Source organism: Erinaceus europaeus, unplaced genomic scaffold (genome assembly GCF_950295315.1).
Source record: "Erinaceus europaeus unplaced genomic scaffold, mEriEur2.1 scaffold_739, whole genome shotgun sequence".
Classification (NCBI taxonomy): domain Eukaryota; kingdom Metazoa; phylum Chordata; class Mammalia; order Eulipotyphla; family Erinaceidae; genus Erinaceus; species Erinaceus europaeus.
The window spans coordinates 4,302-22,397 of NW_026648231.1; the positions used below are offsets into that span (position 1 = coordinate 4,302).

At 45.7% G+C, this 18,096-nt stretch overlaps 1 protein-coding gene across 2 annotated transcripts; it reads right to left on the bottom strand.

Annotated features, from left to right (window-relative positions):
• Positions 1–1,161: 1,161 nt before the first annotated feature.
• LRRC31 (leucine rich repeat containing 31) lies at positions 1,162–16,888 on the bottom strand. 2 transcript variants are annotated; one of them, XM_007522943.1, is made up of 9 exons: positions 16,699–16,888; positions 15,501–15,644; positions 12,916–13,083; positions 9,736–9,906; positions 8,487–8,654; positions 6,512–6,679; positions 5,917–6,084; positions 4,698–4,862; positions 1,162–1,490 (listed from the first exon to the last, which is right to left on the bottom strand). In XM_007522943.1, the coding sequence occupies exons 1-9, from the start codon at positions 16,886–16,888 to the stop codon at positions 1,162–1,164; spliced, it is 1,671 nt and encodes a 556-aa protein (XP_007523005.1). The 2 variants fall into 2 exon arrangements, with proteins under 2 accessions (XP_007523005.1, XP_007523007.1); XM_007522945.1 differs by lacking the exon at positions 12,916–13,083.
• Positions 16,889–18,096: the final 1,208 nt, after the last annotated feature.

Here is an 18,096-nt window from a genome sequence, read left to right on the forward strand (position 1 = left end):
GTCCAGCATTTTACTGTGCCACTTCCCAGGTCACAACAAGATGTATTTCTAAAAGGTTATTTATTTTTGAGTTGCAGACAACATTTTATTTATAGGTTAATGGCTTACTGTACAGTTGTTGGCACATGAGCACAATTTTCCTGCTTGCCACGATAGGTGTCTGCAAAGCACTCTTGCCTCCAACTTAGCTCCTTTTCCATCATCACGCACCATGACCTGAAAGCCTCCCAGCCTGCCCCCCTCTCCTTGTCTTCCTTTGCATCCAAAGAGATGTCTACACACCTAGATTCATAGCAGAACAATTTGTCATAGCCCTCCCTGACTTGGAAGCAACCTAGATGTCCAACTATAGATAAGTGGCTGAGAAAGTTGTGGGCTACATATACACAGCAGAATATTACTTAGCTATTAAGATTGATAAATTCACTTTCTTCACCTCATCTTGGATGGAGCTTGAAGGAATCAAGTGAAGTGAGATAAGCCAGGAAGGAAGAAAGAAAGGTTGGTCCAAACCAACCTCATTATGTAAAGGAAGGTTCTAAATATCTTGCGGTCTTGAAGGAAGGAAAGTTTAAACCAACCTCATTATGTAAAGGAAGGTTCTAAATATCTTGTAGTCTTGAACTGAGGTTTAGAAACTCAAAGCTTGCAAATGTTCATAGGAAGTGTTGAGGGGAAAACAGCTTAGAACTTACACACATAATGTGCTGGACACTGTGATTTATTTATTTATTTGTTAATATTTTTACCAGAGCAGAACCATTATACCACCCCCCACCCTACGTTCCACTATATTGAAGACACAGGAAATTTACTATGTTTAAAAATGAGGTGTAAATTTCCTGGGCAAGAACAAAGGCGATGCAGTCCCAGAATCTAGCCATTTTGTGCAGGTTTTCTAAACTGAGCAACCATATAGTCAACGTGAGTGTAAGCCTACCTACAAATATGGTGAGAGAGAGCGTAAAAGCGTGCTAGCATGAGATGGTCACACACACACACACACACACACACACACACACACACACACACACACACACACACATTTACAAAGCTCTTGCAGCACAAAACCTTATGCTCCTGTTACGCTGGGATTCACTTCTCTTCTTTTCCTCATTTGGAGAAGAGAGTAGGGCTTATGGAGCCTGGAAAATAGGCTCACTAAAACCCACTGTGGGCAAAGCGGATGCTGCCTCTGTGATCTTGCTCAAGACTTGCTAGTTTTCCCTGCTGGGAAGCTGGGAAGATCCATCTTTCCATTCCTATGTCCCTGATCTTGGGAAGCTGGGTCACAGCGCACAGCAAGTATGGAAACCACTGTCCACATTCCCGGCAGGCTGATGGTGGCAGGCTGATGTCCAGCTCTGCTAATTCCTGGAGGAGTCCCACATTCTGGCAGAAGAGGGTCCACCCTGTGTCACAGATGCTGTCGTTGTAGCTCAGGTCCAGTGTCTGCAGTGCAGCCAGATGCCCTGCTTGAATGGCTGACGCTGAAAGGCAACAGGAAACTGCTACAAGGTAAGAATACATAACTCCTGGGAGTTGGGCGGTAGCACAGCAGGTTAAACATACGTGGCATAAAGCACAAGGACCGGCATAAGGATCCTGGTTCGAGCCCCGGCTCCCCACCTGCAGGGGAGTTGCTTCACAGGTGGTGAAGCAGGTCTGTACGTGTCTGCCTTTCTCTCCCCCTCTCTGTCTTCCCCTTCTCTCTCTATTTCTCTCTGTCCTATCCAACAACGACATCAATAACAACAATAATAACTACAACAGTAAAACAAGGACAACAAAAGGGAATAAATAAATATTAAAAAAGAATATATAACCCCACCATTCTTTTCCTTCCTCTCTTCCTTCTTTCCTTCTTTCTTTCCTTCCTTCCTCTTTCTCTCTCTCTCTCTCTTTCTTTCTTTCTTTTACTCACTAGAACACTGCTCAACTCTGGAGGATGATAATGATGGGGATAGAACCTGGAACCTGGGAGCTTCAGGCATAAAAGACTTTTTTACATAACCATTATGCTATCTCCCCAGCCAGCCTGGACTCTTCTCCCCTTTCAGTGACACTGTATCTCCAGGTTTGGTAGTGAAAGGGTTGGTTATTAGTAAATGTTCCATGTCAGCTCACAGAGTCATCCAGAGTACCTGAACTTACTAACATATCCCTTCTCTATTCCATACAACTTCATAGGAGGAACTTAAGAAACAAGGAGACCGTATAATGGTTCTGCAGTAAGACTTTCATGCCTGAGGCTCTGAGATCCCCAGTTCAATCCTCAGCCCTACTGCAGGCCAGAGTTGGGCAGTGATAGATATATATATCGTCTACTGCTAACCAGACAGGTTCTGCCCCAGACACATGCCCATGCCTCAGTGGAGTGAGGCTCTTAGTGGGAGAAAGCCACTTAAGGGTCCTGGAACTGGCCATGCCCCCTCAGCTGGTTGGAACCCCTCCTTCAGGAGCCAATGCTCAGGCATTGCTCACCAGCCAGGTTCCCTGTTCCTTCTTCAGGTCTAAACTCGCCCCTTCTCTCAGTCACCCCTCACACACTGCAGGCTTCTGGTCTGAGCGGGCTGTCCCCACCATCTTGGTTGGAACACTTAGATTCTGCAATGCACACATTCACCGTTGCATCCTGTCCCCAGGTTCCCTGTTACCATGTGTCTCTTCCTATCCATTTCACAACATTACTCTCTACATTCTCAAGACCCAGGTGTGTGTGTGTGCGTGTGCATGTGCGTGTGCACGCGTGCGTGTACCATAGCCTGGGTTTCAACTCTCTGAGCTGATGGAGACAGAGACAGAGAGAAAAAGAGAGGGAGAGGGAGAGGAGTGAAGGTATCACAACACCAAAGGCTTAAACTTGGGTTACCCCCGTGATAAATCAGGCACACTAACCAGGTGAGCTATCTTGGAGGCCCAAGACATAAGTTCCTTCTTTCCTCTCTCCCTCCCCCATCTCCTCCCACTTTCCTTCTCTTTGTATTTCCTTTTCTCTTTCTCGTCATCTATAGTTGATGATCAGCTTCCCACTCAAATAAAAACATTGGCATTAAGGATTTAACGTATTGAAGAAAATATTGATAATTAATGTTGTGACCCAGGAGATGGCAGAGTAGGTAAAGTATTAGACTCTCAAGCATGAGGCCCCACTTCTGATCCCGTCATTGCATGTGGCAGAGTGATGCTCTGATGTTTGCTTTCTCTCTCTCATTAATAAATAAATATTTTATAATGTTTTATTTATTTATTGGATAGAGACAGAGAGAAATTGAGGGATAAAGGAGAGACAGAGAGGGAGAGAGACACCTGCAGCACTGCTTCACTGCTTGTGATGTTTTGTCCCTACAGATGGGGGCTGGGGGCTTGAACCTGGGTCCTTGCACACTGTAATGTGCACTCAACTGGATGTGCCACTGTCTAGTCCCTAAATAAATATTTTAAAATAAAATTTTAATTATTTATTTATTCCCTTTTGTTGTCCTTGTTTTATTGTTGTAGTTATTGTTGTTATTGATGTCATTGTTGTTGGATAGGTCAAAGAGAAATGGAGAGAGGAGGGGAAGACAGAGAGGGTTAGAGAAAGATAGACACCTGCAGACCTGCTTCACCACTTGTGAAGCGACTCCCCTGCAGGTGGGGAGCCAGGGGCTTGAACCGGGATCCTTACACCAGTCCTTGCGCTTCGCGCCACATGCACTTAACACGCTGCATTACCGCCTGACTCCCTAAATAAATATTTTTAATAATTTTATATAAGGGCCAGGCAGTGGTTCATCTATTAGCACACATGTGTCACCATATTCAAGGACACAGGTTCAAACTTCTGATCCCCACTTGTGTGTGTGGTGGGGAAGCTTCATGAGCAGTCGAGTAATGCTGCAGGTGTCTCTCCTTCTCTTTGTCTATCTCTTTTCCTACATCTGCCTCTCACCCTCTATCAGAACTGAAAGAAAATTAAATCAATGTAAAAAAAAAAAAAAAGCACTAGAGCAGTTAGCTCATGGTTGCCCAGGGTGTGTGAAGACAAACTGCAGGTGACTGAAGCTGGTTGGCACCCGGCATGTCAGTGCACCTGTGAGACACTCAGGTTGGGGCCAAATGTAGGGGTCACTGGCAGATACCCCCTCCCACCAATGTCTCTGCCTATATCTCTTTCTAAATCCCCTGCTGCTCCCAGTTTCCTCTCTTTCTGGCTTTAGAACTGCCTTTGTTTTCTTAGTAGTAGTATTTTATAGAAGCAGAGAGAAATTGAGAGGGGAGGGGAAGGTAAGAAGAGAGACAGGGAGACACTTGCAACACTGCTTCACCACCGGTGAAACTTCCTCCCTGCAGGTGAAAGCTGGGGCTTGCACTCAGGTCCTTGGACACTGTAATATGTATGCCACCGCCTGGCCCTACCTACTCTCTCTCTCTTTGTCAATATTTTATTTATTTATTAATGAAAGGGATAGAAGGAGAGAAAGGGAGAAAGAACTAGACATCACTCTGGTATATGTACTGCCGGGGATCGAACTCAGGGCCTCATGCTTGAGAGTCTAATACTTTATCCACTGTTCCACCTGCCAGATTACCGCCTTTACTCTCTCTAGCAGACATAAGCAGACCCCAGCCAGGCTCCCTGCTTCCCCCCATCCCAGGGCTGGCTGTCAGGACTCAGTGGGGCCAGGGCTGTTGAGGGAGCAGCAGATACAAACCCATCAGTGCCAAGTCCTGGGTCCCCAGAGCACAGCTGCTCAGCCTCAGCACCTGCAGGGACTGTGGCCATAGCACATGCAGGAGTTGCTTCATGTTGCCACCCACACACTTATTCCAGGACAAGTCAAGCACCTCCAGGACCGGCAGCTGCCCGCATGCCTCGGCTGAAATCAAGAATGACAACAGCGCTCCCTGAGATTTCCTTAGGGATGGCCAGCCCCTTCTTCCAGGAAGCCAGGTTGGAGCCATGAATTAGAGACTCAGAAAGCTGTGAGTCGGGTCTGGTGGTGGCACATCCAGTGAAGCACACACATTACGGTGTGCAAGGACTCAAGTGCAAGCCCCTGGTCCCCACCTGCAGAGGGGAAGCTTCCCAAGTGGTGGAGCAAGGCTGCAGGTGTCTTTCTCCTCTGTTTCAATTTTCTCCTCTCAATTTCTCTGTGTTAACAACAAAAAAAAATGTTGACCACCAGGAGCAGTGGATTCATTTTGCAGGGACCGAGCAATAACCGTGGTGGCAATAAGTTACTACTACTACTACTCCTATGGTTCAGGCAGTGGCACACCTGGTTGAGTGTACATGCATCATGCACAAAGACCTGGGTTCAAGCCCCTGGTCCCCACCTTCAGGGGGAGGCTTCATGAACAGTGAAGCAGTTCTGTAGGTCTCTGTCTCTCTCTTTCTTCCTTCTCTCTTAGTTTCTCTCTGTCCTATCAAATAAAAATAAATGAATAAAGTTTTTTTAAATACTAATAATTGTGAGCCACCAGCTGGTCCCTACTGCTAAATTTGCTAGTGCCTGACGTATTTTGAGTGACCTTCCAGAAGTTACTCTGAGGGGCTGGGCAGTGGCACACTATGTTGACCACAAATACTACCATGTATAAGGACCAGGGTTCAAACCCCTGACCCCCACCTGTAGGGGGGAAGCTTCTTGAGTCACCACTCAGGCTGCAGATGTTTTTCTGTCTCTCTCCCTTCTCAATTTCTCTCTATCTCTATCCAATAAGTAAATCAACAAATTAATTAAAAAAATAAAACCAAAAGTCACTTTGGGAGTAAGTTTCCTAGAAAGAAGACACAGCAGCATGTTACAAGGCTGTCTGGGGCTGAGCCTTGGAACAAAATTAATTCATGGCCAAAGAAAAAGATGCCCCCACCCCCTGTCATTTGTTCATGCCCAGTGCCCACTGGGTCCAGGGAGTTCTCATTCATACCCAGGGCAGTGTAGGCCTGGCTTTGCAGAGCACAGTTGTGGATCCGGAAGGAGGTCAGTGCCGGCAAGAAGCGGAGTCGGCTGAGGAGATTTGCAGAGCAGTGGCCCACCTGTCTGTTAGCTGATAAATCCAGTTCCCGCAGGCCCGAGAGCAGAGGCACCACCTGGGCTGTCAGACATCGCTGGTGACACCCGCCAGGTGCCATGTCACTAAGAGCCCCTCCCCTGCCAGGCCTTTGGTAACTGAGTCGCCAGTCTCTGAGTGAGCTTTCCCAGTCTGATCCCTGCCTGCCACTGTCACACACACGAACGCACGCACACACACCAGCCCCTCACACAGGTCTAAATGGCTTCCTTTGGAATAGCCTCTGCAGCAAGGAGGTGGTGCAGTGGATAAAACACTGGACTCTCAAGCATGAGGTTCTGAGTCTGATTCCTGGCATCTCATGTGCCAGAGTGATGCTTTGGTTCTCTTTCCTTCTCTCTCTCTCTCTCTCTCTAACTTAAAAACAAAAAGTCCGTGTAACAGGACATCTCAAACTTTCCATGTTACCAGGTCAGGTTCACACACACTCCCCACTGGGCTGCATACTTACTCAGCGACTCCACGTCCTCTGCCTGCAGGGAACATTGGTGCAGATCCAGGACCTCCAAATTCTGCAGAGCCGCCAACTCTGCAGGTGAGCCCTCCAATCCTCCACCCAGCTCCTTGTTACAGGAAAGGTCGAGAATTCTCAGCTCCCCTAAGTGTCTGAAAGCAGCGCCTGCAGCCAAAGTCCAGATTGCCCCCTGACACATCTGGGCGGTAAGAGAGAGAAGGGCTGGGGAAGGGGGTGACAGAAGGGGGCTGAGGAGGCTCACAGGACAGGCACAGCTGAGCTGGAGGAGGAGCCTAGAACTTCTCCTTCCCCACCCTGAAGGAGTCAGCCAACTGGTGCAGATGCACTCCCCACTGAGCTGTATTGGCTGTTGCCAAGAGGTCTGATTTGAATACTATAAGGAGTCATTCTGCTATCACACTTGAGCACTGTGATAGCATGCCACAGAACTTTCTAGACTACCTCAACTTCAGTTAGTGTGAAGGCTATTACAGGCTCTGGAAGTCATAAGTGAAGCTCAGTTTCTTGTCATAGCCTCTGTCAATGTGGATGTTTTATCTAGAGGGACTTGCTTTAGATACCGAGGCCACTAGAGTCAGTTTTATTTTTTTTTTGTCACCACCAAGGTTATCTTGGGCTCAGTGTTTGCAGGATGAATCCACTGCTCCCCATGGCAATCTTCCACTTTTTTTTTTTGCTTTCTTTTATTTGCTAGGACAGAGAAATTGAGAGGGGTGGGGGAGATAAAGGGGGTAAGAGACAGAGACACCTACAGTGCTATTTCACCACTTGTGAAGCTTCCTCCCTTGCAGGTGGGGAGCTGGGGCTTGAACCTGGATCTTGCACATTGTACCATGTACACTCAACCAATGCATCATTGCCCAACCCCTAAAGTCATTCTTTGCGTTACTGCCAATTTTGCCCTACTACAAAATGTAAAATGGTGCTGAAATAATAATAATAATAATAATAATAATAATAATAATAATAATAATAATAATAATGAAATAGGAGCTTTAGCAGTACAGTGATTTTTTTAAAATAAAGGATGAGACAGAGAAGGAGAGATACCTGAAGCACTGCTCCACCACTCATGAAGCTTCCCTCTGTGAAGACTAGGGCCTTGAACCCTGGTCCTTGAGCTTGGTGATGTATGCACTCTACTGGGTGAAACACAGTTCAGCCCCAGCACAGGAGTTTTTATTTTTCCCAGTGTCTATCTAAAGCTTGAACTATTCTGGTCTGTTTCTCTCTCTCTCTCTCTCTCTCTTTTATAAGGTAAGTTTATTTATTTAATTTTTACCAGAGCACTGCTCAGCTCTGGTTTATGGTGGTGCGGGAGATTAAACCTATGATTTTGGAGCTTCAGGTATGAGAGTCTCTTTGCATAACCATTGTGCTATCTACCTCCACCCTTGGTCTGTTTCTCTAAAAGTATATATTTGAAATACAGGCTTGCTCTAAAAGACAGAGAAAGCAAGTACAACACAGAGAGTTCAATTACAGCCTCATTCTCTAACATAAACAGTGTTTATATGTTGTTGTACTTGATAACAGTTTCAAAGTTGGGTTTTTTTTTATATCTTTATTTATTTATTGGATAGAGACAGCCAGAAATTGAGATCAAGAAGGGAGATAAGGAAGGAGACAGAGAGACACCTACAGACCTGCTTCACCACTCCCAAAGTTTTCCCCCTGTAGATGGATGACTGGGGGCTTGAACACAGGTCCTTGGTCACTATAACTTGTGCACTCAACCAGGTGCACCACCACTCGGCCCTGTTTCAAAGTTTTTATTTATTGATTTTTACCAGAGCACTGCTCAGCTCTGACTTATGATGGTGCTGGGATCGAACATGGGACTTTGGAACCTCAGGCCTGAATGTTTTTTTGCTTAACCATTATGTTATTTCCCCAGCCTCAACAGTTTCAGAGTTTATAGGCACATAAGTTTCAGCCATCCTTAACTCACCCAACTGTCGGACACTCTCTTGTGATACTGCACACGAGTGTAACTTCAGCACTCTCAGATTTGAGGTACTTTTTAATCCCTGAGCGATAGTGTGGAGATGGCTGCTAATGTTTCTGTTGATTGAAAGATCAAGGACTTCGAGATGTTGCAGCCTGGGAAGTAACTGGCCTGGAAGGAAAGAAACCCAGACAGGAAGAGCAACTCAGTAAAAATTCGAAGATAGGGCTGGGGAGATAACATGATAGTCATGCCAAAGGACTTCAGTAGAGCCGGGTGGTGGCACACCTGGTTGAGTGTACAGGTTATTGTGCACAAGGACCTGGGTTCAAACCTCCTGTTCCTACCTGGATGAAGGAAGAAACTTCACAAGCGATGAAGGAAGAAACTTCACAAGCGATGAAGCAAGTCTGCAGGTATCTCTTATCTCTCTCCCTATCTCCTCCTCCCCCTCAGCTTCTCACTTTCTCTATCTGAGCTCCCAGATTCAATTTCCACTGTCACCATAAATCAGAGCTGAGCAATGCTCTGGTTTCTCTTTTTGTATCTTTCTTATTAAATTAAAATAAATTTTTAAAAATGCATGGGGTGGGGGCTGGGTTTTAGCGCAGCGGGTTAAACGCACATATTATGAAGCCAAGGACCGGCAGTAAGGATCCTGGTTCAAGTCCCTTGCTCCCCACCTGCAAGGGGGTTGCCTCACAGGTGGTGAAGCAGGTATGCAGGTGTCTATCTTTCTCTTCCCTTCTGTCTTCCCCTCCTCTCTCGATTTCTCTCTGTCCTATACAGCAACAACAACAGAAACAAATAGAAAAAGTGGTCTCCAGGAGCAGTGGATTTGTAGTATAGGCACCAAGTCCCAGTGGTAACCTTGGAGGCAAAAACAAACAAACAAACAAACAAACGAACGAACAAATGCATGGGTGGGAGTTGGCATGTGCATGACTGCATTGAAGGAAGCTTTGGTGCTGTGTTCTCTCTCTGCTTCTCTACCTTTCTGTCTTTAAGTAATAATAATAATGATAATAAATAATAATAATAATAATAATAATAATAATAAATGCAGAGATGTGGGAATAGAGGAAGTCTTGGGGATCTGGGGATATAGTGAGCCCCTCTTCTATCATGGAAGATTCACAGCAAACTTTGATCCCCACACCAGTTCCAAGCTATTCAGTCTTTGGCATCTTCACATTTGGGGGTGGGCACATAGGGGACCAGGGAAGAGGAATGCTTCCAACCCTCCACCTACCTACAAAGGCCCCGTCTTCTGACGTGAGGGCACAGTCCACCAGCTCGAGTGTTTGAATCTTGTTCTCCCCTTTTTGGAACTTCTGGAGGATCAGAGGCAATTGTCCCCCCACTCTGCTGTTCCAGGACAGACTCAACTCTTTGAGGTCAGGCACAGTGCCAAGTGCCTCTCCTGCAACAGTCCAAAGAACAGGTTGACTGCTAGCTGGTGAGGGAGGGCATTTCTTTCCCAAATCAATGCAGCTGTTATTCATGGAGCTTTGATGTCAGGCCACAGATTGTGTTGGGAGATGAAGAGCAGAGAGAGAAAATGTAGCCCGGCTCCTGCCGCCTCACTGCAGGGGAGTAGGGGCTTCTGTAGGTATAGCCACAGCTACCCTAGTCTCTCCAACAGTGGCGTTGTGTTTGTTTGTTTTTTTTTTTTTTTTTTTCCGCTAGGATTACCGCTGGGCTCAGCACCTGCACAACTTCACCACTCCTTGTGGTCATTTTTTTTTCTCTAGATAGATGAGAATGAGTCACACACACACACACACACACACACACACACACACACACACACACACACAGAGAGAGAGAGAGAGAGAGAAAGACCCCAAAGCACTGCTCCACTGCTCATGAAGCTTCCCTTATGATGGCTTGGGGCTCAAATCCAGGTCTTCACCTATGGTAATGTGTATGCTTTATTGAGTGAGCCACCTCCCAATCCCCCCATTTTGAAGTCATGTTTATATGTAAATGTTGTATATATTACAACAAGTCGCCCTATTAATAGCATGCTTTCATCGAGTCTTTGTCTCTTTCTTCCCTTCTCTGTCTCTGTTGTTCCTCTTTCTTTCTGCAGGCAGCATTATCTCTGGGCCTCTACTCCTACACAATTCCACTACTCCAGGAGAACTTTTCATTATATTATTATTACCAGAGCACTGCTCAGCTCTGACACATGGTAGTGCAGGGCATTGAAACTGGGATCTCAGAGCCTCAGTCATGAAAGACTTTTTACATAACCATTATTCTGTCTCCCTAGCCTTTCTTTGTATTTATATTAAATAAATATGTATATATTTCTTAATTTTTGTTATCTTTATTTATAGAGACAGCCAGAAGCCGAGAGGGGAGGGAGAGATAGAAAAGGAAACAGAGAGACACCTGCAACCCTGATTTACCATTCACAAAGCCTTCCCCCTGCAAGTGCGAGGGCTTGCACCCAAGTCCTTTAGCTTTATAAAATATTTACTCAACCAGGTGCACTACCACTCACCACTTGGGATGCATTGGATCGACCTTCTCGTGGTGCATCCCGTGAGTACCCATTCATTGGGGAAACTGACGATCCTTCCTAGCTGACTGAATCCACATGGATCCCAGTCACTTTCAAAGCCAGCAACAAGCAGCTCCTGACAGCTTTCAACCTGACACTGTTGACTGGCTATGGAAGAAGGGCAAACGCTAGAAGAAGAAGAAGACTACCACTCAGGCCCTATTTGTTTTTATTTTAATGAAGGAGACAACAGAGCATAGCTCAGCTCTGGCTTATAATGAGTTGGGGGGCGGGGTTTGAACTTTGGACTTTGGAGCCTCAGGCATGAAAGTCTTTTTGCATAACCATTATGCTGTCTCCTCAACAGACTTTTAAAAAAAAAATTTTACATAGAGGGTGAGAAACAGATAGGCAGAGTGAGACTGAGAGATACATGGAGAGGAGAGACATCTCAACACCACTCCATCACTCATGAAACTTCCCCTCAGGCAGTTGCTCCCATGTGGTGGTAGTGGGCTTGAACCCAGGTCCTCACACATGGAGAACTGTGTACTCTACCAGGTGAGCTGTCTCCAGCCCCCTTACTGAGCTGTGTCAATTTGTACCAGTCTCTCAGCATTCTCTCACCTCCCATCTCCAAAATCATCAGGGCTGACAAGCTTGGTTAGAGGTATCTGGCAGCTGAAGCAGGTTACTGGCCTCTATCAGGGAGAAGCTGACAACAAGGACATCACATGCAGCCGAAGCAACTGAGGCAGAGAGGAGCCAATAATGTATAACAGCCCTGAAGCTAGAGAGGAGGTCAGATCTGATACTTCATGGAACAGTTCTCACAGGAAAGCACCTGAGGATTGAGGGATGGAGGTGGTGGGGGGAGAAAAGAGGAAGAAAAGGGGAACATGGCCTTGGGAGAAAGGCTGAGAGCATAGAAGTAAATTAAGAGAGGAGGAGGAGAGAGAGGGAGCAAGAGACACCTGCGGCACTGCTTTACCACTTGTGAAGCTTCCCCTCTGCAGGTGTGGACTAGGGACTTGAACCTGGGTCCTTGCATGTAGAAACATATGCAGTCAATCAGGTGCCCCACAGCCCAGGTCCCAAGAATGACTTTAATAGTCTTTGGAGGGTCTAAGAACAGCATGAAGAGCCACACACATGCAAAATGTGCTTTTTCTATGTTCAGGGTCTTTTTTGTTTGTTTGTTTTGTCACCATCATGTCCTCCCCATCTTACAAATAAGGCAAAGGGCCCAGATGAGAAAGTGTTTTTTTTTTGTTTGTTTGTTTTGTTTTATAGTTCTCTCATGAATGGATTTATTTTCTTATCTATCAGAGAGAGAACCAGAGCATCTCTCTGGAAAATGTAATACCAGGAATCGAACTCAAGATCTCATGCTTGAGAATCTGAGGCTTAATTCTCTCATATAAAGTCTGTACCTCTTTTATCTTCCCTACCCTCTCAGTTTCTCTCTGTTCTATCAAATAAATAGACAAATAAATTGTTTAAAGAAAACATTAATTTATACATTAATTCAGAAGAACTCATTAAAAAGATCATAACAGAAAAATAATTTGAGAGCTGAGCAGTGGCACCCTCAGTTGAGCACACACATTACCATGTTCAGGCTTGAGCCTCTGTTCCCCCACTGTGGGGGGAAGCTTTACAAGTGGTGAAGCATGTCTGCAGGTGTCTGTTTCTTTCTCCTACTCTATCTCTCTCTCCCTTCCCAATTTCTTTCTGTCCTATCAAAACAAGATAGAAGCAAACAAACTGTGTAACTCTGTGAGGGCACAGCACTCGGACCAAGGGACAGGGTGCTATTCCATGATGCTGTTCCATGCATAACTGAGCATCACTGTGCCACCTCCTGCCCATGCTTGCAGGTGGGATCCTTGAGGAGACAAAGCTTCAGGGGTCACATACCCAGTGCTCTCACGTCCCCCACGGTGAGTCTGCAGCTGCACAACCGCAATGCCTTCAACCTTCTGACCAGGTGCATCTGCTGGGTGACCAAGTGGAGGGTTCCTCCTAGGAAGTCATTCCAAGAAATATCCAGTTCTTCCAAGTCTGGGAGAAAAGGCAGCAGAGCAGCTAGAAAGGCAGCCAAACATGGGTGTGCATAGAGGTTAGTGCTTCCTGGGAAGTAGGGTCCATTGCTGCTGCACAGTGTAGTTTTTCTTTGCCTGTAGGTAGAGATAGAACAGCAGAGAGAGAGGAAGGAAAGAAGGAAGGAAGGAATGAAGGGAGGAAGGAAGGAAATAATGAAAGAAAGAGAGAGAGAGAGAAAGGAGGAAAGAAACCACAGCACTGAAGTTTCCTTCAATGTGGTGGGGGTCAGGCTCAAACACATGGCAAAACAGCACACTGTCCAAGTGAGCTGTTTCTTCAGACCATTGTACACAGTATTGTTTTGAGATAGGAAGGGGCTTTGGCTCAAGAACATTCAAGAAGCTCTTGGTCATGCAACGGGAGAGATCGTGACACTTCCTGTTTCTTCAGATGTGTTGTTTATGCCAACTAGCTCCACTCTGAATACACAGTGGTGCCTCTGTTAGAGTCCATTGGTTGCTGCTATTATTTCAGGCTTCACTGTCATTAATACTGTCACTGTGCACACCACGTTGAGTTCACACATTACCATGTGTGAGGTCCTAGATTCAAACCCCCCCCCTTGGTTCCCCTCTACAGGGGGAAAGATTTATGAGGTGTGGAGCAGCACTACAGCAGTCTCTCTATTCCCCACCCCCATCTCTTTTACCTTCAAGTAAAAAAATTAAATAAAACAAAGGTCATCAGGAGTGGTGGAGTGGTGCAGGTCCCTAGCCCCAGCAGTAACCCTGGTGGTCACTCCTTTACCCCCTAAAAAAGTCACTGTCAGTCACTTCACTTTGTTGGAGTCTTCAGGCTGAGGACCTGTGGGGATATTCTGCCAGCCAGGATCACTGAGACTCAGAGTGCTTGTTTCCTGCTACTTTTAAATTTTTAAATTTTTAATTTCCTGGATTTAACCACATTTATCTATTTATTCCTTCATTTATTCATTTATTTTATCATCACTGGAATTTTACTGCTCTGGTTCATTGTTTTTTTCACATAGAAAGAGGAGAGGGCAGGGGTAGATAGTATAATGTTTATGCAAAGAGATTCTCATGCCTGGGACTTTGAGGCTTCAAGGTCCCAGCTTCAGTCCCCTGCACCACCATAAACCAGAGCTGAGTAGTGCTCTGGTAAAAAACAAAAAAGAAAGAGGAGAGAGAGAAAGGGGGGGAGGATATCACAGCACTAAAGCTTCCTCCAATGCAGTGGGGAATCTGGCTCAAGCCTGGGTCCTTTATAGGACAAAGCAGTGCATTATCCAGGTGAGCTATTTTGTCAGCCCTTGGGGTGACCATCTTTAGAAGCTGGTGTTGCACTGACGTGTGAGGCTTAGGCAGGCACAAGGCCTGAAGGAAACTCTTTGAGTCTTTGCCTTCACTCATTCAAAATGAAGTGCTCTGGGAGTCGGGCGGTAGCGCAGCGGGTTAAGTGCACGTGGCACAAAGCATGAGGACCGGCATAAGGATCCTGGTTCGAGTCCCCGACTCCCCACCTGCAGGGGAGTCACTTCACAGGCGGTGAAGCAGGTCTGCAGGTGTCTCTCTTTCTCTACCTCTCTCTGTCTTCCCCTCCTCTCTCCATTTCTCTCTGTCCTATCCAACAACAACAACATCAATAATAATTACTACAACAATAAAACAACAATGGCAACAAAAGGTAATAAATAAATAAATAAATAAATAAAATGAAGTGCTCTAAGAATACAGATTCTCAAACACCACCTGCATCTCCTGAAGCAGCAGAGTTTGAGAGGAGTTGCCAAAATAGAGAAGGTCCAGCACCCTCCCTTCCTGGCATTTCACAGACAGGTAGTTTCCCTAACTGGATGGGAGGCAAAAACACAGGCAGCTGTGAGAAGCAAGGAGATGAGTTTCTATAGTCACATGCACAAAGAAACACTTTTAAGAATTTCTTCTCCTTCTCCTTCTCCTTTTTCTCCTCCTTCTCCTTCTTCTCTTCCTTCTTCTCTTCCTCCTCTTCCTTCTCCAATATAGTCCTTTTAATTTTATTATCTTTATTTATTTATCAGCTAGAGATAGAAATTGAGAGGAAGAGGGAGATAGGGAGAGAGACAAAGATACACCTGCAGCCCTGCTTAACTACTTGCAAAGTTTCCCCTGCAGGTGGGGACTGGGGACTTGGACCTTGTCCCTTTCACATTGTAATGTGAGTGCTTAACCAAGCCACCACTTGGCCCTGACAATTTTTTCTTCACCATGATATTATCTTAAAATTTTTTAAATTTTAAAATGGCCTCCATTTTTTTTCCCCAATCATGGCACAGATGCCATTCTGGAGCTGTCTGGAACTGCCTTGTAGACCGGGGGGGGGTGGGGGTCCCCAAGAGAGTAATGAGAGTGTCCACCCCTCTTGTCTCAGCCGTTCCCAGGTACAGAGTCATCCCCACAGACCCATCTCTTCCACATCCACTGTGGTTAGCCCACAGGTGTTCAGATCCAGGCATGTGCGGGCAGATTTCTGGCCAAATCTCTGTAGGAACTGCTCCTTTCTCTCTAGTCCAGCTCCTGAGTCCACTTCTGAAGTGAGAGGCTTTGCTATGTTAAAAGAAATAAGAATTTGCCATTAATAATGGATAGGTATAGGGGCTAGGGAGACAGCATAGCAACAATATAATCTAATCAACTTTCCTCTCTAAGACACCAAGGTCCCGGGTTCAACCCCCAGCACCACCATCAGCCAGAGCTGAGCAGTGCTCTTGTGCCTCTCTCTCTTTCCCTCTCCCTTTCCTTTTCCTCTCCCTCCTGCTGCATATCTTTCTCATTAAAATAATTTTAAAGAAATAAAACAAAGTTTATTTTTAAAAAATATTTATTTATTTATTCCCTTTTGTTGCCCTTGTTGTTTTATTATTGTAGTTACTATTGTTGTCATCGTTGTTGGATAGGAAAGAGAGAAATGGAGAGAGGAGGGGAAGACAGAGAAGGGGAGAGAAAGATAGACACCTGCAGACTTGCTTCACTGCCTGTGAAGCGACTCCCTTGCAGGTAAGGAGCCGGGGGCTTGAACTGGTATCCTTAAGTTAGTCCTTGCGCTTTGTGCCACGTGCGCTTAACCCACTGCACAACAAAGCTTATTTTATTAGCAGCATATGAAAGAAAGGGAAGGGCCAGCCAGGTAGGTGGGGCTGAGGGAGGGGTGAAGGAAGGAGCAGAGAGTGATGATGGTGATGGCAAGGAGGCTTGCCCACTTGGGAAGTTACTTAGGGAAATGTGGGCATTTCAGGGCATTGTAAGAAGAAGTGGGGATGTGTGTGGTAGGAAGCTGGAAGCTAGGGGCTGGTAGAGGTTGTGGAGAGAGCCATATTACCACAGACACTGCCCAGGCCCTGCCTGGGACTGTATGTGTCCTCTCCCAAGTCAGCTACTCACTGAAGTAGTTGAGAGAGAAAGGAAGGGAAGCAAAAAGAGGATATTTTTCTCTAAACCCCTCTGCGGATTACTTAAATAGGAGCCGAGGCTTGGTCCCCAGCACCTTATATACCAGAGCAGTGCTCTGGCCCCCCCATCCCCCCCCTCTCTCTCTCACACACACACACACACACACACAAACAATCTTAAAAAGTAGAAAGAATAGCACCCAGAAGTTTACCATCATCTGAGGCTGTGGTCTTCTGTGTCTCATTGCTGGGTGTGGAGTCACTTGCTTTGTAGTCTTTGGTCCCTTCTCTGTCACCAGCTCTGGAGGCCTTGGGTTTCGAGCCCCTGAAGAACTTGTTGATGAATGAAAGTTGGGGCTTGGTTTCTCCGTGAGAGGAGCTCGACCTTGTCGCTTGACTCATGGTCAGGTTGATAAAGGGTTTTCTCACTCTGGCATCTCCTGGTCATTTGCTATTTCCTAGGATTTCTAAGAAACTGCCCAAGCCTGAATGGAATCATAATCTCCCTGCATGAAGTTTGCATTTCCAACTTTCTTTTCTTTATTTCTGGTAATGTTTAACATAGGAAATAATAATGATGTGACTCAGGATCCTGGAGCAACAGATGGTGGCAGATACAAACCTAAAGTAAATTTGAGGTTTTGACTTCGCCCTATTTTACTGCATGTGTGAGAGGTCATAAACACCACTCTATTTTCTCCTTCTTTTTTTCTTTCTCCATATACTTTTATTATTATTGAATAGAGACAGAGAGAAATTGAGAGGGAAGGGAGAGATAGAGAAGAAGAGAAGCAGAGAGATACTTGCAGCCCTGCTTCATCATGCATGACGTTTTCTCCATGCAGGTGGGGAGCAGGGATTTGAACATTGTAATGTGAGCATTCAACCAGGTGCACCACTGCCTGGCCCATTTCTTTCCTTGCCTTTTCTTTCTTTCTTTCTTTCTCTCTTTCTTTCTTTCTTTCTTTCTTTCTTTCTTTCTTTCTTTCTTTCCTTCCTTCCTTCCTTCCTTCCTTCCTTCTTTCTTTCTTTTTCTTTCTTTCTTTCTTCCTTTCTTCCTTTCTTCCTTTTATTCATTCCTTCTTCTCCTTCTTTTTCCCCCCATTTTTCTTTTAAAAGACAGAGAGAAACTGAGAGAGGAGTGGGGACAGAAAGGGAGAGAGACAGAAAGATACCTGCAGACCTGTTTCACCATTAGTGAAGCTTCTCTCCACAGGTGGGGGAGCAGAGGCTTGAACCCAGGTCCTTGAGCATGGTAATATGCAACTCAGTTGTGCGCACCACTGCCTAGCCCCATAAACACCACTCTAGAAAGTGTATCAGAATGCTTTGGGGTTTTTTTTTTCTTCCCTCAAATCATTTTATTGGGGGGATTCATGGTTTACAATACAGTAGTTGACACATAAGTATAATTTCTCATCTCTCCATGATAGGTGTTTGCAAAATACTCTTATCCCCAACTTAGGTCCTTTTCCACCATCATGCACCAGCAGGACAAGGTCTGGCAGGGCCCACAAGACCTGTATCGCTTCTTCCATTCAGCTCTCTGTCTTTTGGGGGGTGGAGGGAGGGCAGGGCACAAAGGTCTTGGCTTTGCTGAATATACTGGG

What these genes read in the sequence shown, in the direction of transcription:
- LRRC31 (XM_007522943.1), bottom strand. Translation starts at nt 16,888, where the DNA reads ATGAGTCAAGCGACAAGGTCGAGCTCCTCTCACGGAGAAACCAAGCCC. An exon ending in AGAGAGTGTCCGACAGTTGG is followed by an intron (nt 6,680 to 8,486) that starts GTGAGTTAAGGA and finishes CTTTGGCTGCAG; the next exon opens with GCGCTGCTTTCAGACACTTA. An exon ending in CCAGGACTTGGCACTGATGG is followed by an intron (nt 1,491 to 4,697) that starts GTTTGTATCTGC and finishes GTTGCCTTTCAG; the next exon opens with CGTCAGCCATTCAAGCAGGG.